At 34.0% G+C, this 25,440-nt stretch overlaps 3 protein-coding genes across 8 annotated transcripts; 1 reads left to right on the forward strand and 2 right to left on the reverse strand.

Moving 5' to 3' along the window:
- Positions 1-1,012: 1,012 nt before the first annotated feature.
- On the reverse strand, positions 1,013-15,564 carry LOC116140139. 4 transcript variants are annotated; one of them, XR_004129565.1, is made up of 8 exons: positions 14,986-15,564; positions 14,724-14,792; positions 13,893-13,997; positions 13,301-13,420; positions 12,901-12,984; positions 12,638-12,814; positions 9,713-9,804; positions 1,013-1,047 (listed from the first exon to the last, which is right to left on the reverse strand). XR_004129565.1 is itself a non-coding variant. In XM_031425761.1 (6 exons), exons 1-6 carry the CDS (start codon positions 15,463-15,465, stop codon positions 12,698-12,700), a joined length of 975 nt encoding a protein of 324 aa, XP_031281621.1. In that variant the 5' UTR covers positions 15,466-15,564; the 3' UTR covers positions 12,429-12,697. The 4 variants fall into 4 exon arrangements, 1 of the variants encoding a protein (XP_031281621.1); XR_004129564.1 differs by lacking the exon at positions 1,013-1,047 and having other exon boundaries at positions 9,541-9,804; XR_004129566.1 differs by lacking the exon at positions 1,013-1,047 and having other exon boundaries at positions 9,541-9,797; positions 12,631-12,814.
- LOC116140140 lies at positions 9,825-11,337 on the reverse strand. The gene is made up of 4 exons (XM_031425762.1): positions 11,039-11,337; positions 10,447-10,566; positions 10,047-10,130; positions 9,825-9,960 (listed from the first exon to the last, which is right to left on the reverse strand). Exons 1-4 carry the CDS (start codon positions 11,066-11,068, stop codon positions 9,844-9,846), a joined length of 351 nt encoding a protein of 116 aa, XP_031281622.1. The 5' UTR covers positions 11,069-11,337; the 3' UTR covers positions 9,825-9,843.
- A 2,053-nt stretch (positions 15,565-17,617) lies between the features above and the next one.
- On the forward strand, positions 17,618-25,349 carry LOC116140173 (ubinuclein-1-like). 3 transcript variants are annotated; one of them, XM_031425805.1, is made up of 13 exons: positions 17,618-18,064; positions 18,567-18,653; positions 18,799-18,888; positions 19,012-19,088; positions 20,190-20,781; positions 21,399-21,498; positions 21,596-21,705; positions 21,863-21,949; positions 22,281-22,406; positions 22,754-22,888; positions 23,011-23,058; positions 23,807-23,908; positions 24,651-25,349. In XM_031425805.1, the coding sequence occupies exons 1-13, from the start codon at positions 17,810-17,812 to the stop codon at positions 25,113-25,115; spliced, it is 2,274 nt and encodes a 757-aa protein (XP_031281665.1). In that variant the 5' UTR covers positions 17,618-17,809; the 3' UTR covers positions 25,116-25,349. The 3 variants fall into 3 exon arrangements, with proteins under 3 accessions (XP_031281665.1, XP_031281666.1, XP_031281668.1); XM_031425806.1 differs by having other exon boundaries at positions 24,657-25,349; XM_031425808.1 differs by lacking the exon at positions 24,651-25,349 and adding an exon at positions 23,982-24,587.
- The last annotated feature ends 91 nt before the right edge of the window (positions 25,350-25,440 follow it).

The following is a 25,440-nucleotide window of genomic DNA, read 5'->3' on the forward strand; positions in this document are numbered from 1 at the left end:
TTTAAATAACTATTCCAATGATGAATTGTTGTCTTTCATTAAGAACATCTACAGGAGCATGCAACTTTGTAAGCAGCCGACTTGTTGTAGCCATTAACAATGTAAAATCTACAAGCCATATCATACAACACGAATTTACAAGGTAAAGCAACTTCCACAAACAAAATGGAAGACAGAATATGCCTACACTCCTCTTAAGAAACTTACACAATTTTCGGAATCAACAGAATTTTTAGCCCACGATTGCTATGGTCTCCAGTCAAATCTTAAGTGTTTGAGCGACTGCCCACCTTCAACCACTCTGCATTCTGTTGCATATTTATCTCCATGAAAAGATAACATAGTTCTGCAGGTTGATCAGAACCAATTTGAAGTGCTGAAATCCCGCAGCTTTCTAGATGTCTCTCCATGTCTTGCCTGGTCTTGACCCACTCTTCTCTCTCTATCACAGTGGTAGGATCATCTTTTTCGCTCTAAAAGCATAGAAAGAGCAGTGAATCAGACATTATTACTTATTGATGAAAGGTAATGGGGTTTGGTAAAGAGATACTCACTGCATGAATATTTTGAAGGAGTTCCCTTATCACGAATTACAGTAAATCACTCTTTCTTCTCTGCTTCTTGGAACTGTGACCTATAAGAAGCACATTGACTATTAAAACATAAATCCGGCCATAAGTACCAGTAGATCATAAATAAAAGAAAAAATAAATAAAAACAAGCAATTGTCCTTTTAAGGATTGAATAGTAACTTCTGTGTTAATAGACGCAGGCAATCCTACAAAGTGCAAAACAGCAGAACTCCAACTCATGATCAACACATCTTCTGTAGTTAAAAAATACATCATAGGCATGCCAAAATGATGTAGAAAACTTGAATTCAAGAAGCAACATTACACAGGACTACATCAATTTAACACTAAAAAATGCATACCAAAACTTTAGCTCTGGTAATCGACTTTGTTTTAGAATCGATAACAATTTCCTCAAATCGAGCACAACTTGGGTCACCCAACTCCTGTTTCTGAAATGCTTTGTCAGGAATACCTGCAACATATATCAGCATGGTGAATATGTTTCCAAAACATTACTTCTTTACAGAAAATCTTTTTTTAAGGCAAGGTCCTTTCATCTTCTAAATCTGTAAAGCAAACACCAATCGCAAAAAGAAGTGTCCAATGACACTTATTCTCCTCTATTGCAGTCTTATCTAACAGAAATTATCAAATTTTTTAGTAGTAAACAAGTCACCTCCAACAGATGATTAGTCAGAGTACAAGCCAACAAAAAGCCAGAAGTTAAGATGCAATTAATGAGTTGCTAAGGATTTTTATTCATAAAAATAAACTTTAGAGCAATAAATTGAAACAGTTTTACATATTTACATGTTGGAGTCCTTGTGTTTTGTTTTGTGACAGGTACAACCAGAAACTAAAGAATTTACAGCGGTTTATAAGAAATAGCTGGAAATATCATACAACAAAACATCAGTCATACCTATGAATCTCCCTCTCAGATTTGTACATTGGATCTCGAGGTGCATCATGGTGGTTCTGTGACATTGTAGCACCCATAATCACCTCTTTGCACAGCGAATGTACTACATTTCGACATTCAGGAACAGTACCATTAACAAGAAAACTTAGGCTACTCCTCTATGAATAGAGCAACAGCTTAATATGGCTCACATGATTAAGGAGGAAAAGAATAGTTCCAAGTTCCTGGTCTATAATTCAACTGTAAAATCATGCTCAAATGTCTAAACCTAGAAAAATGAGGCCTTCTCTGCAAGTGTGACAAGTTGAAAGCACTTGTCCTTTCCCTCCTTGTTCTAAGATTAAAACTAATAGTTTTACTTCAAAGCATGCTATAGCAAACGCAGTTGAGTGACAAACTTTTACCTCCATTGACACTTGCTAACAAAAAAGTTTCATTCTTCTAAAAAACATCTGGCTGACTTTTGCACACCAGCAATATGAGCTCAGAATGCCTGTACGATATGCTAATAGGAATCTTCAAATTAAATTTCTCTTCAACATATCACTTCTAAAGATGAAGTACTATGAATTGTATGTATGACTCGTAATGGATTCACTTAGGAGGTACTTGTCCAATTGATATGTAAGGAGACATTGAATATTGAACTTTAAGTTTGCAAACATGATGCTAAACACAGACTAAATTGTGTATTTGAGTACAGGTACTTTACTATATTGCAAATATGATGTTTGATAATATCCAGTACAGATAACAAAAAGCAAGAATAGCTGAGAACTCAAGGTACCTTTTGCGGAGTGGGCAAGAACCTGTGGTTAGCGCATAAACTCAGTATCGGGGAAGATACAATTACCGCTACATATCAAGTAACACACATTGAATACTTTTAAACACCAAATCCAGCTCAAAATGTACCCTTAACTGCTAATTACACACTGAACACTCAATGCAACAAAGCGGAAACCTCTAATAAAACTAAGCAAGTAGATACAAACTTTCATTTTTATAAATTATTTATCAATATTTATTAAAAAAAACTAACCTCTCTAAATCGTAGACATCATTATCAATTATCCGGAGGTTCCTAATAAAGAAATCACAACTTCCATCAAAACGATTTTATGAAACTCCTCCTCGTCAATTCTATAATCCACCACATACTCGGAGTCCCAGCCATTGCGGTATACCAGCTGTTGCTATCAACACCATCGTATGTCGTCGTCACCGGTGCCACTATCAGAACGCAGCTGCGGGTCGTACTCACGTCGTAGGTCTTCTGGTCCAGCTCCTCCACCTCTTTTTTTTTTTCATCGTCCAGTCGTATCGTCGGGGGACCGCGCCGCCGCATCGCCTCGTCGCGCGTACGACGAAGGGGCTCTTGTTAGGTTTAGGGAAGGAAAAGAGATGAGGGGAATGCGGAAGAAGGAAAAATGCTGTGGTTTTGTCTTGTGGTGGTGGTGAAAGAGAGGGGTTCTGGTAAGCGAAGAATGGGAGAAAGAGGAGAGTGGTGGTGGTCTGATTGGGAGTGACTAGTCAGGCTGTCTTGATGGGAAAATGTGAGAGAAATGGTGAGAGGGAAACGTGTAAAATGATGTGGATACCCCCCCACACCCCCCCCCCCCCCCCCAACCGCCCCCCCAAAAAACAAAAAGTCCCAGCCACCCCCCCAAGTCGTATTGCTGTCGGGATGGGGAAAATGTGAGAATGTGAGAGGAACGTGTAAGATTGATGTGATAACTCGACGGGCGGTGCCTTTTCTGTAGAGGCCTGATTTATTTGTTTCATCAATGTATGCCTAACCCATTAAATCGTTAATTGAGCCTTATATTTAAAAAATTTATGTGAATAATAATATCATAAATGATTTTAAAATACAATTTCATGATTGTAGATCTTCTTTTTGTGAGAAATGATTAAAATACATTTGATATATTATTATTTCAAATTTTTGTGACGTAAATCTATAAAATAGTAAAGGAACACAAATTTACAATTTTCTTCACTTCTTGTTATTATATACTCTTTTATATGACTCAAATTGTTTATTATAAAAAATGTTCTATAAAAACAGTAGTCTGAATAGCCGTTTTATTCTCTAATATAAATGAAAGAGTAAAGTTTACTCTCCACGTCCCCCCCCTAAGAATCGAATTCACTTTCATTTTGAATTTTATTAATAAACTACAGTTCTATGGTGGTGCGTTGGCTATTTGTTTTTATATATATTCCAATTCTATTCTTCAAAGTTGTTGCATGTAGTCTCCCAAAATTTAGGTTCTATTTTTTATTAATTCTTAGACCACCATAAACTTATAAATTTCCCTTAAATAACCCCTCAGAAACAAAAGTTTAAAAAACTACACAACAAACACCCCTTATCCACCATACTTGTCGAATTTCGACACCCCACCGTGGTTGCCAGAATCTTTCATAACAGTCACATTTACACCAGAAATGGCTGGTAATTGCCAGATATCTGGGTTCCCAGTCAGGGAACTGCAAGAAGAAGTCGTCGTGATGCTCAACGACGACCCAAATCTTGGCCAGCGGGTACCGACAACGATGACCATATCTTTGCCATCAGATCGACCTTTTCGACCGTTCGGCCTTTTTGGTCATTCCGTGGTGGAAGATGACCAAAAGCCATATCGATCGAATACACGCAGCAGATTCGACCGATTGTGTGATTGTTCAATTTCCGGAGATTTCCAGGTGGTGTGGCCCGGATCTGGCATGCGGGTGTAGAGGGTTTTTTGTATTTTACAATTATTTTAAATATTTGGGGTGGTTATATAAATAGCAACCTTGGGGCTTTTTCATACATTTTTAAATTTATCTCGTAATATTCCTATGCGAAACTATCCGCAATATTACCCAAAATACTACCACAAATAAGATAACCAAACGCACCCATGTTTTGATTGTCAGTATTTCTTCTCTGATAAGCTCTCTTATTGAAAATAAAGAGTGATCTTTTTTTGTATGTTAAAAAAAATATTAAGAGGGTTAATTGGATTGGAATAAATATGTTACTTTATATTTAAAAATTTTATATAATAAGATGTTATTATTTATATGAAGAACTTTCTTTCAATAAAAACATTATTATAGATGCTCTCACTATCAGTTGGAGATAACTTACTCGTTGAACTTTGAACTAAAATTTATCTCTTAAATATTATTTACTTATTTTATTAATATTATATATTCTTCCAGCTATTTGATATAAGCTCAATTTTTGTATAGTTTTTTTATTTATAAAAATATAATTAATTAATTAATTTTAATTGCAAATTGATGTTAAAAAATTTGTTTTTAAACAAATACACCCAACACGTCTTCGTTTTTTGTAATTTATAATTATTTTTAAAAAACAGAAAATGAATCCACAAAAGTCATAAAAAATATGTGAGGGTTACATGGGCTTTGAATCCAATTTATTTTCTAAAAATGGTGCTATTAGATACATATTATTTGTTTATGCTATTTAGGGTATTAATGCCAGACTTAATTTTATAATATTTCAGAAAAAGGCACATTTGAATTGAAATATTGACAACTGTAAAATTCAACATCTCTTTTTTATTTGACGAAAATAATTTTTTAAAGGGAAACGACTTACACCTATCCAAGGTTGGGTGAAAATACAGATTGGTACCCAAAAGGTTTAAAAAAGACAAACAGGTACCTTTCATTAGTGAAAAGACTAGAATGCCCTTTAAGAAATATTAGTCTATTTTTTTAATTACTTTTAGACCTCTTAAGTTTATTAATTCCAACAAATACCCCAAAAAAAAGTTTAAAAATTAACAAAAATACCCCCACCCACTCATACTTGTCAGATTCCGGTGACTACCGCCGGTGGTAGCCGAAATATGTCACAACGGTCTACGCCACCACCGGAAATGGCTGGTAGTTCACCGATCTGGCATTTTCAAGTCAGTCTGGCTTTTTTCGGCCAGATCCACTGTAGATCTGGCCAGAAAAGGCCAGATTGGTGAATTACTGGCCATTTACGGTGGTGGCCTCTAGAATCTGATAAGTATGGGTGGGTAGGGGTATTTTTGTTAATTTATAAACTTTTTTCGGGGGGTATTTGATGGAATTAATAAAATTAAGGGGTCTAAAAGCAGTTAAAAAATAGACTGATATTTCTCAAAAGGTATTCTAGTATTTTCACTAATGGAAGGTATCTGTTTGTTGTTTTAAAACTTTTTGGATATCAATTATTGTTTCGTCAAACCTTGGGTAGGCATAATCGTTCGGCCATTTTTAAATTTGAAAAATTAGGCCATATGAAATATGACAACTGACTTGGGTTACTGAGTCCAGTGGACTGGTCTAGTGACGGCGTCGGGTTTGGAAACTCAGCTCCGGCCCATTGTCTTCCTTCTTAAAAGTTTTCTCGGGAAAGAAAACGCAAGAAAAAATTCAAAGAGAAAATCAAATCGTAGTCAAAATCAAATAAATAAAATAAAATAAAAAAACAACACCGAAAACCCTTGAAAAAAAAAGAAACTTTCGCCATCCCGCGCAATATTGCTCTCCAATTGAAACCCTCACTGTCTTAGGAATCTCAAATCATCACTTCTCGAATCCTGAAGATTAGAAATTACCCTAGAATTACGATCCTCTCAACGGAACCCAACTGTNATGGAATTATTAAATAGTTGTCAGAATAATTTAAAAAATAGTTAATAATATCTTAAACTACTATAAATTGGACCGAAGTTTTAGTGTTTTGGTGCTAATGACAACACAAATTTGTTGCAAAAATATGCGAGGTCGTATATTAATATCATGATTCATGAGTTTATTGAGATATGCAACAAATATTCAACCCCATAAGCCGATCTTGTTTGCGTATATTTTCAAAATCAAGGTCTTCAAAAGTAAACCAGTGACAGAATGATGATAATGAATTTTACCTTTTATTTCCTCAAGGGGTCCATATCTCAAAATATATTTTATGTGGTCCACTCCAATCACACTGCCTACTGCTGGTCCCGCTCAATTTTGTCGTCACTTTGAATAATTAGTAAATGACTTGTCGTATACTCGTATCAGAAAACCTACTAGTCTTCCTTGCTTGGTGAAACTCCCAATAACAATTATAGTGACAAAGGAATATAAATCATACATTTTGATTCAATCAGCTAATTAATATATGTTAATTTTAAATAATATATTCCAATGATGAAATTATTGTCTTTCATTAAGAACATGATCTACAGGAGCATGTAACTTTGAAAGCAGCCGACTTTGTTGTAGGCCATTAACAATGTAAGAATCTACAAGATGGGAGATAGACTATTAAATATGTTGGAAGTGAGAAAGGGTTAAAGGTAATAGAGGAACATACTATAATTGGTTTGAGTTTAATAAACTTTCTGAGTGACAGATAAAAGAAGCGTTTGTTTGTTTGTTTAAGGGGTATTGATATCTGACGTTTGATTCACCTTCTTAACCATTAGTCTTAATGGCTCTCTCTGCATCTACTTTTGTGAGACTGATTTTTTTAATCAAAAGAGTTTAGGTTTACGAGGGTTCAAAACTTCAAATTATGGGATCTTGGACAAGACAAGAGACTGTCTTAATCATTTATTGTCTCTAGGGGTTTATAACAATGTCCTTCTTAATATTTGATCAAAGGAACAAACACATCCAAGAGATTGGTTACTTTACCATAATACCTTTTTTTTTATTCTTTCTAATTATATATTCTTTTCAGTTTTAATTTCTTCAATTTTTATTTTAACTATATAAACAATAATATTTATTCACCAATTTTATATACTATATTACAATTGAAACGCAATAAACTAAACATAAAAAAAAGCTAAATTTAATTAAAAAAATATGAATAAAATAAAATGGGAGAGAAATATAATAAGATAAAGGATACTAAACTTTTTCCAAACAAAGTTCTAGATTTTGTTTTGTTTTCCTTCAATTTTTATATAGTTAAATGAAGATTGAAAAGAATATATAACTAGACAAAGAGTATTAAGTGACCAACTGTTTTGGTTCAGTTGTTATCTTCTGAAAGTTTCGGGTATACTTAAAGCTTTCCCAAAGCTTTAGGAGGAAATAGTAATAAACCATCTCTAGGGTTTGAGTTTGATACGTAACATCAAATTAACATCGGTCGTACGTACTAGACACGTGTCAAGAGAGAAGTGTGTGAGAGGGTTGTTGTCTAGAGGTTTGAGTGATGCAAAGTAGCAGATATAAATATGGTATAATTAAAATAAAATCTTAACCATCAAATCGAATTCATGGATAGTAAACATAAAAATAGATGATAAAAAAATCAAAAGGAAAAGGGGAACACTAGGGTTTGGTTGTGCCCCATTATCAAAAACTGTCAACCTAACTCTTCATCAAACAGGGAAAAACCCTAGCTAGGGTTGGAAGTTGGAGCTATGGCTCAAACACTTAAACAACTCCATGGGGGACTCTCTGAACAAAACATGCAACTTAGGGCTGCATTTATTTGTACTTTGTACATAATACAACCTCAAGCACACCTTTTTTTTTCATTAATTCTTCAGTACTAGTACATCTACATGGGACGAATATGATTTCCAGAGTCAAAAACTGTCGACCTAACTCTTCATCGAACGGGGGAAAAACCCTAGCTAGAGTTGGAAGTTGGAGCTACGGCTCAAACACTTAAACAACTCCATGGAGGACTTTCTGAACAAAACATGCAACTTAGGGCTGCATTTGTTTGTACATAATACAACCTCAAGCACACCTTTTTTTCTTTTTTTTTAATTTTAAAAATTTCTCTTTGATTTTGGGGAAAAATTATAAAGATATTATATTGCTAGTATTTCGATAATCTAACTTACATAAATATGCTTTTAATTGTTTGAAAACGTTTTTACAAAGTGCAGGTGCTCCAAAATTGACGAAATATAAATTCGTGAAGATCTCAAATTCAAAATAAGTATAAAATGCCTTTACTGATTGAAAACATTTTACAGGCTGCCAAAAGCAATCACAACTTACTTTTCTATAATTAGTTTTAGATGGATTTATCAAATAGTTGTTAGAATAACATAAAAAAATAATTGATACTTTCTTAAACTACAACCATTATAAAAAAGTTTTAGTGTTTAACTGCTCATGACAACTGAAATTTGTTGCAAATATGCGAGTTTGTACATTAATATCATGATTCATGATTTTTTTATTATTTTTTTTTTTTATAACCAAAGGTATTTGGATCAGTTTACGCGTATTTCAACTAATTTTTTGATACCTTGAAACGCTTTAGTGACTATTCTCATTAGCCATTAGCAACTGATGAAGCACTTGAACTTAGGATCTCTTGAGTAATACATTCAAAAATCTCTATCGAACCGCTCATCCACCCAAAGTTAGTTAGAATTTTAGAATTGAAAGCTGATTAATTTTAAATGGATTTATTAAATAGTTGTCAGAATAATTTAAAAAAATGGTTAATAATTTCTTAAACTACAACAACTACTATAAATTGGACCGAAGTTTTAGTGTTTTGCTGCTAATGACAACACAAATTTGTTGCAAAAATATGCTATATTAATATCATGATTCATGAGTTTAATTCATTAGTTTATTGAGATATGCAACAAATACTCAACCCCATAAGCCGATCTTATTTCCGGTATATTTTCAAAATCAAGATCTTCAAAAGTAAACCCGTCACAGAATGATGATAATCAATTTTACCTTTCATTTCTTCAAGGGTCCATGTCTCAAATATATTTTATGTGGTCCAATCACACTGCCTAGTGCCTACTGCCGGTCCCGCTCAATTTTGTCATCACCTTGAATAATTAGTAAATGACTTGCCGTATACTCATATTAGAAAGCCGACTAGTCGTCCTTACTTGGTGAATTGCATGATTTGTCATTTTTACAGAAGTTTAATGGACCCCCAATAACAACTCTAGTGACAAAGGAATGCAAACCATACATTTTGATTCAATCAGCTAATTAATATATGTTAATTTTAAATAATCTATTCCAATGATGAAATTATTGTCTTTCATTAAGAACATCTAGAGGAGCATGCAACTTTGTGAGCAGCCGACTTTGTTGTACGCCATTAACAATGTAAGAATCTACAAGCCATAGCATACAACACAATAATTTACAAGGTAAAGCACCTTCCACAAACAAAATGGAAGACAGAATATGCCTACACTCCTCTTAAGAAACTTACAAAAATTTTCGGAATCAACAGAATTTTATAGCCCACGATTGCTAAGGTCTCCAGTCAAATCTTAAGTGTTTGAGCGACTGCCCACCTTCAACCACTCTGCATTCTGTTGCATACATAGTTCTGCAGGTTGATCAGAACCAATTTGAAGTGCTGAAATCCCGAAGCTTTCTTAGATGTCTCTCCATGTCTTGCCTGGTCTTGACCCACTCTTCTCTCTCTATCACAGTGGTGGGATCATCTTTTTCGCTCTAAAAGCATAGAAAGAAAACGGTGAATCAGACAATATATTACTTATTGATGAAAGGTAATGTGGGTTTAGTAAAGAGACACTCACTGCATGAATAATTCTGAAGGAGTTCCCATTATCACGAATTACAAGTAAATCACTCTTTCTATCTCTGCTTCTTGGAACTGTGACCTATAAGAAGCACATTGACTATTAAAACATAAATCCGGGCCATAAGTAACCAGTAGATCATAAATAAAAGAAAAAATAAATAAAAACAAGCAATTGTCCTTTTAAGGATTGAATAGATAAACTTGTTGGTTAATAGACACAGGAACAAAAGAATCCTACAAAGTGCAAACACCAGAACTCCAACTCATGATCAACACATCTTCTGTAGTTAAAAAATACATCATATAGGCATGCCAAAATGATGTAGAAAAACTTGAATTCAAGAAGCAACATTAACACAGGATACTAAATCAATTTAAACACTAAAAATGCATACCAAAACTTTAGCTCTGGTAATCGACTTTGTTTTAGAATCGATAACATAAATTTCCTCAAAATCTAGCACAAACTCTGGGTCACCCAACCTCCTGTTTCTGAAATGCTTTGTCAGGAATACCTGCAACATATATCAGCATGGTGAATATGTTTCCAAAAACATTACATCATTACAGAAAAGTCATTTTTTTTAAGGCAAGGTTCCTTTCATCTTCTAAATGCTGTAAAGCAAACAGCCAATCGCAAAAAGAAAGTGTGCCAATGACCACTTATTCTCCTCTATTGCATTCTTATCTAACAGAAATTATCAAATTTTTTAGTAGTAAACAAGTCACCTCCAACAGATGATTAGTACAGAGTAAACAAGCCAAACAAAAAGCCAGAAGTTAAGATGCAATTAATGAGTTGCTAAGGATTTTTTATTCATATAAAAATAATAACTTTAGAGCAATAAAATTGAAACAGTTTTACATATTTTACATGTTGGAGTCCTTGTGTGTGTTTTGTGTGACAGGTACAAACCAGAAACTAAAGAATTTACAGCGGTTTATAAGAAATAGCTGAAATATCATACAACAAAACATCAGTCATACCTTATGAATCTCCCTCTCAGATTTGTACATTGGATCTCGAGGTGCATCAATGGGTGGTTCTGTGACATTGTAGCACCCATAATCACTCTTTGCACAGCGAATGTACTACAATTTCGACATTCAGGAAACAGGTACCATTAACAAGAAAACTTAGGATACTCCTCATATGAATAAAGAGCAACAGCTTAATTAATGGCTTCACATGATTAAGGAGGGAAAAGAATAGTTCCAAGTTCCTGGTCTATAATTCAACTGTAAAATCATGCTCAAATGTCTAAACCATAGAAAAATGAGGCCTTCCTCTGCAGAAGGTGGTGACAAGTATTACTTTTCTATAATTAGTTTTAGATGGATTTATCAAATAGTTGTTAGAATAACATAAAAAAATAATTGATACTTTCTTAAACTACAACCATTATAAAAAAGTTTTAGTGTTTAACTGCTCATGACAACTGAAATTTGTTGCAAATATGCGAGTTTGTACATTAATATCATGATTCATGATTTTTTTATCTTTTTTTTTTTTTTTTATGTCTAAGGGTATTTCGATCAGTTTATGCGTATTTCAACTAACTTCTTGATACCTTGAAACGCTTTAGTGACTACTCTCATTAGCCACTACTCTTAACAATCGATGAGATACTTGAACTCAGGATCTCTTGAGTAATACATTCAAAAGTCCTTATCCAGCCACTCAACTACTCAAAGTTAGTTAGAATTTTAAAATTGAAAGTTGATTAATTTTAAATGGATTTATTAAACAGTTGTCATTAAAAAATAGTCAATAATATCTTAAACTACAACAACTACTATAAATTGGACCGAAGTTTTAGTGCTTTGCTGCTAATGACAACACAAATTTGTTGCAAAAATACGCGAGCTCGTATATTAATATCATGATTCATGAGTTTAATTCATTAGTTCATTGAGATATGCAACAAATATTCAACGCCATAAGCCGACCTTATTTTCGGTATATTTTCAAAATCAAGATCTTCAAAAGTAAACCAGCGGCAGAATGATGATAATGAATTTTACATTTAATTTCCTCGAAGGGTCCATGTCTCAAATATGTTTTATGTGGTCCAATCACACTGCCGCTCAATTTTGTCTTCACTTTGAATAATTAGTAAATGACTTGTCGTATCAGTAAACCTACTAATCGTCCTTACTTGGTGAATTGCATGATTTGTCATTTTTACAGAAGTTTAATGAACCCCCAATAACAATTCTAGTGACAAAAGAATGTAAATCATACATTTTGATTCAATCAGCTAATTAATATATGTTAATTTTAAATAATCTATTCCAATGATGAAATTGTTGTCTTTCATTAAGAACATCTACAGGAGCATGCAACTTTGTAAGCAGCCGACTTTGTTGTATGCCATTAACAATGTAAGAATCTACAAGCCATATCATACAACACGATAATTTACAAGGTAAAGCAACTTCCACAAACAAAATGGAAGACAGAATATGCCTACACTCCTCTTAAGAAACTTACAAAATTTTTCGGAATCAACAGAATTTTATAGCCCACGATTGCTATGGTCTCCAGTCAAATCTTAAGTGTTTGAGCGACTGCCCACCTTCAACCACTCTGCATTCTGTTGCATATTTATCTCCATGAAAAGATAACATAGTTCTGCAGGTTGATCAGAACCAATTTGAAGTGCTGAAATCCCGCAGCTTTCTTAGATGTCTCTCCATGTCTTGCCTGGTCTTGACCCACTCTTCTCTCTCTATCACAGTGGTAGGATCATCTTTTTCGCTCTAAAAGCATAGAAAGAGAACAGTGAATCAGACAATTTATTACTTATTGATGAAAGGTAATGTGGGTTTGGTAAAGAGATACTCACTGCATGAATAATTTTGAAGGAGTTCCCATTATCACGAATTACAAGTAAATCACTCTTTCTATCTCTGCTTCTTGGAACTGTGACCTATAAGAAGCACATTGACTATTAAAACATAAATCCGGGCCATAAGTAACCAGTAGATCATAAATAAAAGAAAAAATAAATAAAAACAAGCAATTGTCCTTTTAAGGATTGAATAGATAAACTTGTTGGTTAATAGACACAGGAACAAAAGAATCCTACAAAGTGCAAACACCAGAACTCCAACTCATGATCAACACATCTTCTGTAGTTAAAAAATACATCATATAGGCATGCCAAAATGATGTAGAAAAACTTGAATTCAAGAAGCAACATTAACACAGGATACTAAATCAATTTAAACACTAAAAATGCATACCAAAACTTTAGCTCTGGTAATCGACTTTGTTTTAGAATCGATAACATAAATTTCCTCAAAATCTAGCACAAACTCTGGGTCACCCAACCTCCTGTTTCTGAAATGCTTTGTCAGGAATACCTGCAACATATATCAGCATGGTGAATATGTTTCCAAAAACATTACATCATTACAGAAAAGTCATTTTTTTTAAGGCAAGGTTCCTTTCATCTTCTAAATGCTGTAAAGCAAACAGCCAATCGCAAAAAGAAAGTGTGCCAATGACCACTTATTCTCCTCTATTGCATTCTTATCTAACAGAAATTATCAAATTTTTTAGTAGTAAACAAGTCACCTCCAACAGATGATTAGTACAGAGTAAACAAGCCAAACAAAAAGCCAGAAGTTAAGATGCAATTAATGAGTTGCTAAGGATTTTTTATTCATATAAAAATAATAACTTTAGAGCAATAAAATTGAAACAGTTTTGCATATTTTACATGTTGGAGTCCTTGTGTGTGTTTTGTGTGACAGGTACAAACCAGAAACTAAAGAATTTACAGCGGTTTATAAGAAATAGCTGAAATATCATACAACAAAACATCAGTCATACCTTATGAATCTCCCTCTCAGATTTGTACATTGGATCTCGAGGTGCGTCAATGGGTGGTTCTGTGACATTGTAGCACCCATAATCACTCTTTGCACAGCGAATGTACTATAATTTCGACATTCAGGAAACAGGTACCATTAACAAGAAAACTTAGGATACTCCTCATATGAATAAAGAGCAACAGCTTAATTAATGGCTTCACATGATTAAGGAGGGAAAAGAATAGTTCCAAGTTACTGGTCTATAATTCAACTGTAAAATCATGCTCAAATGTCTAAACCATAGAAAAATGAGGCCTTCCTCTGCAGAAGGTGGTGACAAGTTGAAAGCACTTGTCCTTTCCACTCCTTGTTCTAAGAGTAAAACATAATAGTTTTACTTCAAAGCATGCTATAGCAAACGCAGTTGAGTGACAAACTTTTTACCTCCATTGACACTTGCTAACAAAAAAGTTTCATTCTTTCTAAAAAAAATCTGCTGACTTTTGCAACACCAGCAATATGAGCTCAGAATGCCTGTACGATATGCTAAGTAAGGGAAATCTTCAAATTAAATTTCTTCTTCAACACTAATCACTTCTATAAAGATGAAGTACTATGAAATTGTATGTATTGACTCGTAAGTGATTACTTAGGAGGTACTTTTCCAATTGATATGTGAAATGGAGACATTGTAATATTGAACTTTAAAGTTTGCAACAACATGATGCTAAACACAGAACTAAATTGTGTATTATGAGTACATAATACTTTTAATATATTGCAAATATGATGTTTGATAAATATCACAGTACAGATAACAAAAAGCAAGAATAGCTAGAACTCAAGGTACCTTTTGCGGCATTGGAGCAAGAACCTTTGGTATCGCATAAATATCAGTATCCGGGGGAGTAACATACATCTACATATCAATGAACCAACATTGAATACTTTTAAACACCAAATCTCAGCTCAAAAATCCCATTAACTGCTAATTAAACACTGAACATTCAAATGCACAAAGCGGAAACTCTAATAAAACTTAAGCAAGTAGATAACAAACTTTCATTATTTAATACAATTAATTTATCAGAATATTTATTAAAAAAACTAACCTCTCTGAAATCGTAGACATCATTATCAGGATCCGGAGGTTTCCTAATAAAGAAATCACATTCCATCAAACTGATTTTATGAAACTCCTCCTCGTCAATTCTATAATCCACCACCATCTCGGAGTCCCAGCCTTGCGTATACACAAAGCTCTTGCTATCAACCATCGTAATGTCGTCGTCACCGGTGCCACTAGCAGAAGCAGCTAGCGGGTCGTACTCCACGTCGTAGTCCTTCTTGTTGTCCAGCTCCTCCACCTCTTCCTCGTCCATGTCGTAGTCGTCGGGACCGCCGCCGTCCGCATCGCCCTCGTCGGCGCGTACGACGAAGGGGCTTTTGTAGGGTTTAGGGGAAGGAAAAGAGATGGAGGGCAAATGAGCGGCAGAAGGAAAGAATGCTGTGGTTTTTGTTGTGGTGGTGGTGAAAGAGAGGGGTTTGGGAGCGAAGAATGGTGGAGAAAGGAGGAGAGTGGTGGTGGTCATGAGTGGGAGTGACTAGTCAGGCTGTCTGGGATGGGAAAATGTGAGAAAATGTGAGAGGGAAACGTGTAAATTGATTGTGGATAAACCTCGAAACGGGTCGGGCCTTTTCTGTAGAGGCCTGATTGTAGTTGTTTCAATTTTCAAATGTATGCCTGAACCCATTAAATCGTTAATTGAGCCTTTATATTTAAAAAAAATAGTAATTGAATAATAAATAATCATAAATGATTTTAAAATACAATTTCATGATTGTAAATCTTCTTTTTGTGTAGAAATGATTAAAATACATTTGATACTATTATTATTATTATTTACAAATTTTTGTGACAGGTAACTCTTAAAATAGTAAATGGAAAACAAATTTACAAATTTTCTTTCACTTCTTTATTATAAATAACTCTTTATATGACTCAAATTTTTTATTATAAAAAATTTATCTATAAAAAACAAGAGTCTAATAGACTTTTTATTCTCTAAATATAAATTAAAGAGTAAGTTTGACTCTCCACGTCTAAAGAATCGAATTTCACTTTCTATTTTAATTTTAATTAATAAACTACAAGTTTCTATGGGTGCGTTTGGCTTATTGTTTTTATCTATATTCTCAATTCTATTCTTCAAATGTTGTTTGGCATGTTATTCCCAAAATATTAGTCTATTTTTTTAATTACTTTTAGACCACATAAACTTATTAATTTCATTAAATACCCCTCAGAAAAAAAGTTTAAAAACTAACAAAAACACCCTTATCCACCAATACTTGTCAGATTTCGACAACCACCACCGGTGGTTGCCAGAATCTGTCATAACAGTCACATGACCACCAGAAATGGCTGGTAATGGCCAGATCTGATCGTCAGCGACTGCCAAAGAAATGGTCGTCGTTGACTGTCAACGACGACCAAATCTTGGCCATCGTTGACAGACAACGATGACCATATCTTTGGCCATCAGATGACCTTTTCCGACCGTCCGGCCTTTTTCGGCCAGATCCGTGGTGGATATGACCGAAAAAAGCCATATCGATCGAATACCCGCCAGATTCGACCGATATGTGTGATTGTCCAATTTTCCGGCCAGATTCCGGTGGTGGTGGCCGGAATCTGGCACTGCGGGTGGTAGAGGTGTTTTTGTCATTTTACAATATTTTAATATATTGGGGTGTTTATTAAATTAGCAAACCTTGGGGGCTTTTTCATACATTTTTAAATTTTATCTCGTAATATTCCCTATGCAACTATCCAATATTATCCCCAAAATCCTACCAAAAATAATAAACCAAACGCACCCTATGTTTTTTATTTATTAATTATCTCTCTTATTAAGTCTCTTTATTGAAAATAAAGAGTGTCTTTATTAAATTTAAAGAGTTAATTGGATTTGAATAAATATTTTATTCTTTATATTTAAAAATTAATAAAGATGTTATTTATTTATATGAAAGACTTTCTTTAAAATAAAGAACATTATTATAGATGCTCTCACTAGTCATTTGGAGATAATCTTACTCTTTGAAACTTTGAACTAAAATTTATCTCTTAAATATTATTTACTTATTTTATTAATATTATATATTCTTCCAGCTATTTGATATAAGCTCAATTTTTGTATAGTTTTTTTATTTATAAAAATATAATTAATTAATTAATTATAATCGTAAATTTATGTTAAAAAATTTGTTTTTAAACAAATATTCCCAACACATCTTCGTTTTTCTGTATTTTATAATTATTTAAAAAAAAAAGAAAATGAATCCACAAAAGTCATTAAAAAAATGTGAGGGTTACATGGGTTTTGAATCCAATTTATTTTCTAAAAATGGTGCTATTAGATACATATTATTTGTTTATGCTATTTAGGGTATTAATGTCAGAGTTAATTTTATAATATTTCAGAAAAGGCACATTTGAATTAAAATATTGACAACCGTAAAACTCAACATCTCTTTTTTATTTTACGAAAATAAATTTGAAAAATTAGGCCACATGAAATATGACAACTGACTTGGGTTACTGAGTCCAGTGGACTGGTCTAGTGACGGCGTCGGGTTTGGAAACTCAGCTCCGGCCCATTTTCTTCCCTCTTAAAAGTTTTCTCGGGAAAGAAAACGCAAGAAAAAATTCAAAGAGAAAATCAAATCGTAGTCAAAATCAAATAAATAAAATAAAATAAAAAAACAACACCGAAAACCCTTGAAAAAAAAAGAAACTTTCGCCATCCCGCGCAATATTGCTCTGCAATTGAAACCCTCACTGTCTTAGGAATCTCAAATCATCACTTCTCGAATCCTGAAGATTAGAAATTACCCTAGAATTACGATCCTCTCAACGGAACCCAACTGTCGATGGAGGAAGATAAGCCTGGCGGCGGCGGCGACGGAGTTGCCGGTGGCGAATCGTCGTCGAAGCCGACATCTTCATTCCTTAAATCAGGTGACCGGCAAGTGTTCGCGGTGGAGCTCCGACCCGGAGAGACCACGTATGTTTCTTGGAAGAAGCTCGTGAAAGACGCTAACAAAGCCAATAATATTGGATCTTCTAAATCAGTACCCGACCCGCAACCTGTACCTCGCCCCAACCTCGAGTCTCGCATAGCCCCTGTAAGTCCTTTAGGTATAATTAATTATATTGTTTATGCGTATGGTTAATTTATTACAGTTTACGTGAATTTAACAAATGTGGTGTTTGAAGATTCTATGATGTGTTCATCCCCAGAGAATGTACTATGATTTTTTAGGTTGTTATAGCACTGGGCATGGAATCGAGTGTTATTCTTTTGAGTTTGGGTGAATTTTACATTAGCAGTGTGGCATTGACTATTTACGAATACACTGAATTCAATTTGGTGTTATTGCAAAGTTATCAAAAGGAAAACAGAAGCAGGATTGATAATTTGTTTATTGGACAGTTATATTGGTCGGGCGAATAGTTGGGGTTGGGGATTCTGGGTAAAGCATGTATTTTTCTGCTTGTGATTTTGTGGTGTATGCTAAAGATAGATGAGATGAGAATTTGATTGTTCATGTGTAATGTTTTTATATAGAGTTTCTTTGTGTTGTTGTGGTATGAATGAAATTATTAGTTCTGGATGAATGCATATAGGGACAAGCAGAGGAGGACAAAGGGAAAGATGAGCCTGCTCCAAATCGTTTCAGTGCTGTTATTGAGAAGATTGAACGTCTTTACATGGTATGTTACATTGCAGTTGACAATTTACAATTGCATTATTGGTTTGACTCTCTATTAGCAACATTGTGTTTATGGATTATTGAGCTTAACATACAAACTTTTCATGGGGAATTACATATGCTAATTTAACTAGAATACTTCTCAGGGTAACGATAGTAGTGACGAAGAACTAAATGATACTCCTGATGATGATCAATATGATACAGAAGACTCTTTCATTGATGATGCTGAGCTGGTTGGTATCTTTATCTGTTGTGTTTTTGAAGTTCATGTTTATATTTTTTCTGCTGAGATTGATAGTATTCTTTTATGTGAAGCTTTTTCAGTCTGTATGATGTTCCCTCTACTTGTTATACAGGATGAATATTTTGAGGTTGATAAGTCAGCAATAAAACATGATGGGTTCTTTGTTAACAGGGGAAAGTTGGAGCGTGTGTGAGTTTCTCGTTGACCCTGATTCTAGTACATCTGTGGATTCAAGTCACTTTAGTTGACTGTATAATAATTTTTCTCTGTTTCTTTCTGTCTTTTATTATTATTATTATTTTTTAATAAGGCTTGAAAAATATTCCTAGATAGAAAAAGTATGTGGCCTTTGGTTTACCGTAAATTCAGGTTATATTTTTTAACAGTACAAGCTTGGCCAATTTCATGTTCTTTCCTTTTTAGTGTGAGCAGAAGTTCTTTAAGAGGTTAAAAGTGAAATCTCTTCCATTGTCAGAATTAGCTCACTTTCTTTCCGATATTGCAAATGTGAAAAAGTAGTCAAATACTAGTGGAGTAATACTACTTGATAAAATAGAGAGGGAATAGGCCATGTTCAGTAGAGGTGTATTCTATAACGTGCACAATATTTTGTGACAAGGCAAAGGAATCTTGAGGACTTAGAAAAGCCCTATAGCATCCTTACCTTAAAAGCTTGGTTACTATAAAGTTCAACATTACAATTTGTACATTCGAAACTATTTTTATTTATTTACTGGGATGTTGAGAATTTATACTTCTAAAGCATCCTTAAGGCTTGAAAATCATAGAACAGTTTAAAAGCTTCTATACCTAAAAAACAATGATTTGATGAATATGGTGAAGAAATACTGGGCAACTAATTGTAGATATTTCACCTTTGAGGATAACAACTATAAAAGGAGTTTGAGGCTTGCTTTATGGGTTAATTTGTGATCAGCAAGAAAAATATTTGGTTTGGGGTTTGGAGTAGGGTATAAGGAGGAAACGTGTATGCCCTAGGTTTCTTCTTAAAAATCAAGTTTATCAGCTGTAACGTTACTCGAGATAAGTGACTTATGACTTTTGGGGAATTTTCAGTGGAGGCAACTGTTAGGGTTTTGAGGTTACCTGTTTTAAGGGTTAATAGTGTCAATGGTGTGATTACTTTGCTTTTGTAGTCTTTCACCCTGAGCCTCAAAGTTGAGTGTTTTGTATCTATTTTATATTGAAGACAAGTTACACAAACATATGTGAATCTAATTGAAAAGTTAATATTTTACTTGATTGATTTGTTTTATTTCCTTTCTCCAGCACTGAACCTGCTGTAATACCCAACCAGCAACCGAAGAAAAGGCGACGAAAAGATTTGGCAAAGGGTCTGGGTGAGAGTGATGATAGTCGTGTGTCAAATAAACATGCAAAAGTGAATAAAGCAGCCACTGGGAAGTCGGCACCATTGGTTGGGAAAAATTTTCCTAATCAAAATTTGGCTGTGGCAAGTGAAAACTTTGGGGATGTCAAAGGCCAGAATCAATTGAATGTTTCTGTAGTTCCTTCCAAAAAGAAAAGTGCTGATACTAAAATGACCTTGGATCCTTCATCTCTGAAAATTTCTAATGGCGGTGCTTCAGTTTCCCTGGCAGAAGCAAAAGATACTGAAAAGCTGAAGACAGGAGTTATTCCGGCAAAGAATGTTAGTAGCAAATTAAAAGATGTCACTGGACCTTCTGATGCTTCACATCTGAAATACCATGATCATAGTGCTCATTCACAATCAAAATCCCTATCTGGAAAATTATTTCGTAATGTTGATGAGCTGGAACCATCTGTTCGGCAAAGAGAAAAAAATGGCATTCATGAATTGTCAACATTTAACGTTTCAGAGGGCAAGAATCAAACAACAGTAAGTACCTTTTTTGCTATTTTCTATTTCTTTCTTCTCTTTTGTCTTTCACTTTTATAGATTCATAATGCACTAGCCATGGTTTCTGGATAAAAAAAACGGTGCTGTTTCAATGGTCAGTGCCAGACATACAACTATTTGGAATTTGGATAGTATGACTTTGCTATTTTAGTCACTTTTATATTCAACCAACACGACAAAAGCACTCACATAAATATTAATGAAAGCTTTCTCCCTGAATGAACATTGGTACTTTCTTGTTAGTTACAGATATTTGAAATAATTTAGGCATTTCTAGTTGAAAGTGTGCGGTTGATCTAATCATATAAAGCTGTCACTTACGGTTAAGAAAGTCATCCTTGAATCCATAAATTCTAAAACAATGCTTTTATTTGATAATTTTCTGGAAGACTGTGCATCTAGCTTTATGCAAAATAAAAGATGGCACCTGTCAAATTATAAAATTTCTTGCTATTTTTTTTTTTTCTGTGCTACTAAATGTAACAGAATTTTATTTTTCTTACCACATAATTCATTATTCACACGTTGATTTTTTATTTTATTTTTTGTTTTTTTGGTTTCTTATTTATTTATTTATTTTATCTAATATCATGCAGAAAATTTCTCACATTCACAAAAAGGATGGTTCTATTGCAAGGCCCAAAAGTTCAATGCTTGAAAGGGCCATCAGGGACTTAGAGAAGATGGTTGCAGAATGTAAGTTGTGTTATTCTTGTTAACTATGTCATAGATGATTATTCAGGGAAGTTCCTCAAATAAAAATTGGAAATTGTTCCTTGTGTAAATGTTACAGCAAGGCCGCCTACTATGGAAAACCAAGAAGCTGATACTTCATCCCAAGCAATTAAAAGAAGATTGCCTAGAGAAATAAAGCTAAAGCTTGCCAAAGTTGCTAGACTAGCGGTAATGGAGAAATTATTATAAAATTTAGTTATTTTTTTCCTTGATTCTGTGTTCCACAAAAAATAGTATTTGTCCTGCTTCAATTCTTATTTTCTTTTGTTTTTTCAAACTTGGTGTCTCTAACGTAATATAAGTATGTTGTTTTAAAAATTTGCAGCAGGCAAGCCAGGGGAAGGTATCAAAAGAATTAATTAATCGCCTAATGAGTATCCTTGGACACTTAATACAGCTCAGAACACTTAAGGTATCTCAATATAGTGACAAACAATGAAATGACTCTTGTAACTGTTGCACCCTTTTATAATTTCAGTCTCAGCCCTTGTTGATATATCAAAGATATGCCACTAGTTGCCTTTCACCATTGTTTCTTCTGATTACAAATTTACAACTAAAGGTTCTTGCAATTCAATAATTTATTGCCAATTGCATAATACTTGGTTTTAATAATTGTTTCAAATAGGTGCTTTCTTTGCTTCTGTCTGATTTCACTATTGAGTCAAATTGGATTTGTTTCTTAATGTATTATATACTTAACCACTATTCCTGATACGGCACTTTGTTTTTTTTTTCTTCAGAGAAACTTAAAAATCATGATTAATATGGGTTTGTCAGCAAAGCAGGAGAAAGATGATAGGTTTCAACAGATAAAGAAGGAAGTTGTTGAGATGATAAAAGTGCGAATCCCCTCTTTGGAGTCCAAGGTGGGTTTTGGTCTAATTGTTCTGTCGTTGGGCTTTCTGGTCTGTGGTTTTTTGGTGTTATGTTTTATTTGCTGGTTAAAGTTGAACTTGGAATTTATGATAAATAGAACCATATTGCTTCTCTCTTTTCTTGCTTGACCTTGCTTTCTCATTATTTTGGGCTCTTTCTTCTGTTAAACTCAAGGCCACTCGTTGCTCACTAAATTTAGTTTTATTTTTTTATTTTTTATTTGAATTTTTTTCAATATTTATTGCAGTACTTAATTGTTGTTCTGTTTTGCCGACTGTGCAGTTTGATAAGTTCAAATCCTTCCTGCATTAACATGAAATGCATAATTGTTTTTCAGGCATTTGAGCATCAAGCTGGAGCTTCAGATGATTTTCAAGAAATTGGCGAAGAGAAAGGAGTTATTAAAAGAAAATATAGCATGGATACAGACATGGAGGACAAGATTTGTGATCTCTATGACCTTTATGTTGATGTACAGCATGCTTTTCTTGAAAATTATTATATCTTGATTTTCTTGAAAAATTATTCCTTCTGGTTGAGAATTTTGTTTTTCTTTTTTAGAATAAACGTGGTATTTATTTTTTAAATGTATAGGGACTGGATGAAGATGCAGGTCCACAAATTAGAAAGCTCTATGTTGAGGTTGTTCACTTCTCCTTATTGTTTCTGTTCTAATATATTATTTTGGTAACCAATTTGCTGCTTCTTGTATATTCAGTTGAAATAAAAAATAAAAAAATCTTGCATACATATCAGTGAAACTACCTACATCATCATCTTTAGTTCCTTTTTCTACGTTTTTTCTAATGTCTCTCTTATTCACATCATTGTTCAACGTGTTTTAAAATATGCTAATTACTTATTATAGTATATCTTTTGATTTTAGGACTGTGCAAGTCATTGTTCATTTTCTCTCTTTGGGTTTCTGAACCCCAACTACGATTTTTGTACTGGCTCTTTTATTCACATCATTGTTCAACGTGTTTTAAAATGTGCTAATTTCTTATTATAGTATATCTTTTGATTTTAGTATTGTGCAAGTCATTGTTCATTTTCTCTCTTTGGGTTTCTGAACCCCAACTACCCACCAGCAATCTCCTTTCTATAAGCTTAAACTTCTGGAAGTTTTTTGTTACAGTTATCCAGAGTGGTTGTAGTTCTTATTCTTGAGAGTTTCTTTCTTTGCTTTTATAATCATTTGCTTGAATTTTTCTGTCCTTGAAAGCGTGCAGTGTTGTACCAAGTTTATTTATTTATGATTATTATTTATTTTTTGCTTCATTTTTGTCTTGAGTTGATTTATTTACAGTTCAATAATTGTTGTTACTGGTCAATTGGTCTTCAATTTGTTCATGTATTTTGACAATATTTATACCTTTCTGTGACGCAGCTTTCACATTTGTGGCCAAATGGTTTTATGGACAACCATGGGATTAAGCGTGCAATTTGTAGAGCAAAGGAGAGAAGAAGGGAACAATACAACAGACATAAGGTATGTAAATTCCCCTTACCCGCTTTCCATCCTTAATATGCATTCAGTAATACAAACTACCTTTTTTTTAAAGTTGGAGGTGCTTCTATTGCCAGCAGAATGTAATTTTTCTTGCATCAGTTGCATCTAATTTGGGCTTTTGGCTTGATAATAGCCTGAAACAAATAGACATGCTTGAGTTTGACTAGTTGCAATATGACTTGACTTGCAAACCTGGCTTCTTTGATATAAATCTAAGACTTAAGCTCAGGGTTGTGGTTCTATGCGTGTTGGGAGAAGGAATTGATGGGAAAGATGCACGCACAATAATTTCTTTTCTTCATATGATGCAAGTGATGTGGCATTTTTTCTGTGTATCAAATTATAAAAGGTTGTCATATATGTAATAAAAGGTTCTGTCATATATGTAAAGGTGAAAGGGAATGGTGTTCTCCCTTGGACAAAGATCAATAGTTGGGTTTAGAATTTAGTCAAATGGAATTGGGATGATAGGTTCTGTTGTTAAGTTGACCTCAATGTTATGGAGATATGATATTTATGGATTTCTCTCTATTAAGTTGTGTGTACCAGCGTTAATAGCATGGTATACCAGTTCTTTATAGGGGCAGAGATTTTTGCTTCCTTTCTTAAAGCTCTTGTACACGTGGTTGCTTTTAGGTGCCATGCATAATTTCTTTTCCTTGGGGTTGCTTTCTATATATTGATGTCTGATTCTTGTCTTAATCTGCTAATTTCTTTCAAGGATCAGGAGAAAATTAAGAGGAAAAAAATGTTGACACCTAAAACAGAGGATAGCGTTCAAATTGAGACCGATGCAAATGCGCAGCCACAATATACACGAGAGAGATTGGGCTCTGATTCAGGTAGTCATAGTCTAGCAACAGCTAGCAAACCAGTTTCTAATACAACAGCAGCTTCCATGAGGACATCCAGTCCCTCAGCCAATGGGGACAGGTTAAAACAAGATAAATTGAAGGGAAGTTCAAGCAATTCAATGGATGAAGCAAAGATGGCTGTGGACGGTGTGATGACGAAGAAAAAAGTGAAGAGGAAGCCAGAACAGGATTTGGATGGGGCTCCATTGCACCCAGAGAAATTACCTGCCCAACTGAGCGATGAAAGACACAAGTCGCAAAAGCTGTGTGCAGGTCTTCCCCAGAAATCAAACCTTCAGTCTACTGCTCCAAATTTCGAACAGTCAAGCTGACATAGTTTAGGAAATTCACACCACAAAAGTGTTTGTGTAACAGTCTTTTCTTTCTTTCTCGATCCTTATCATTCATTCTGACCAACCATTGTTACCATATCAGTTACCATTTTGTAATTAAATGATGTCGCATGCCACCATCTTCATTAGAGTTAAAGCGTAATAGGAGAAATTAGAAAGCTTTAGTTTTGTGTACCATCACTATGGCTTGAAATCAAAACCGTAGTTTTATTATTTTTCCAGCCTTTTAAGGTCAACTAATGTGGCGCTTAATCCTGAATCCTCAAACTTTGCTCAAGCAAAAGGGTTGCCTGAGTTGTTTCTG

The sequence above is a fragment of the Pistacia vera genome, unplaced genomic scaffold, assembly GCF_008641045.1.
Source record: "Pistacia vera cultivar Batoury unplaced genomic scaffold, PisVer_v2 Contig364, whole genome shotgun sequence".
NCBI lineage: Eukaryota > Viridiplantae > Streptophyta > Magnoliopsida > Sapindales > Anacardiaceae > Pistacia > Pistacia vera.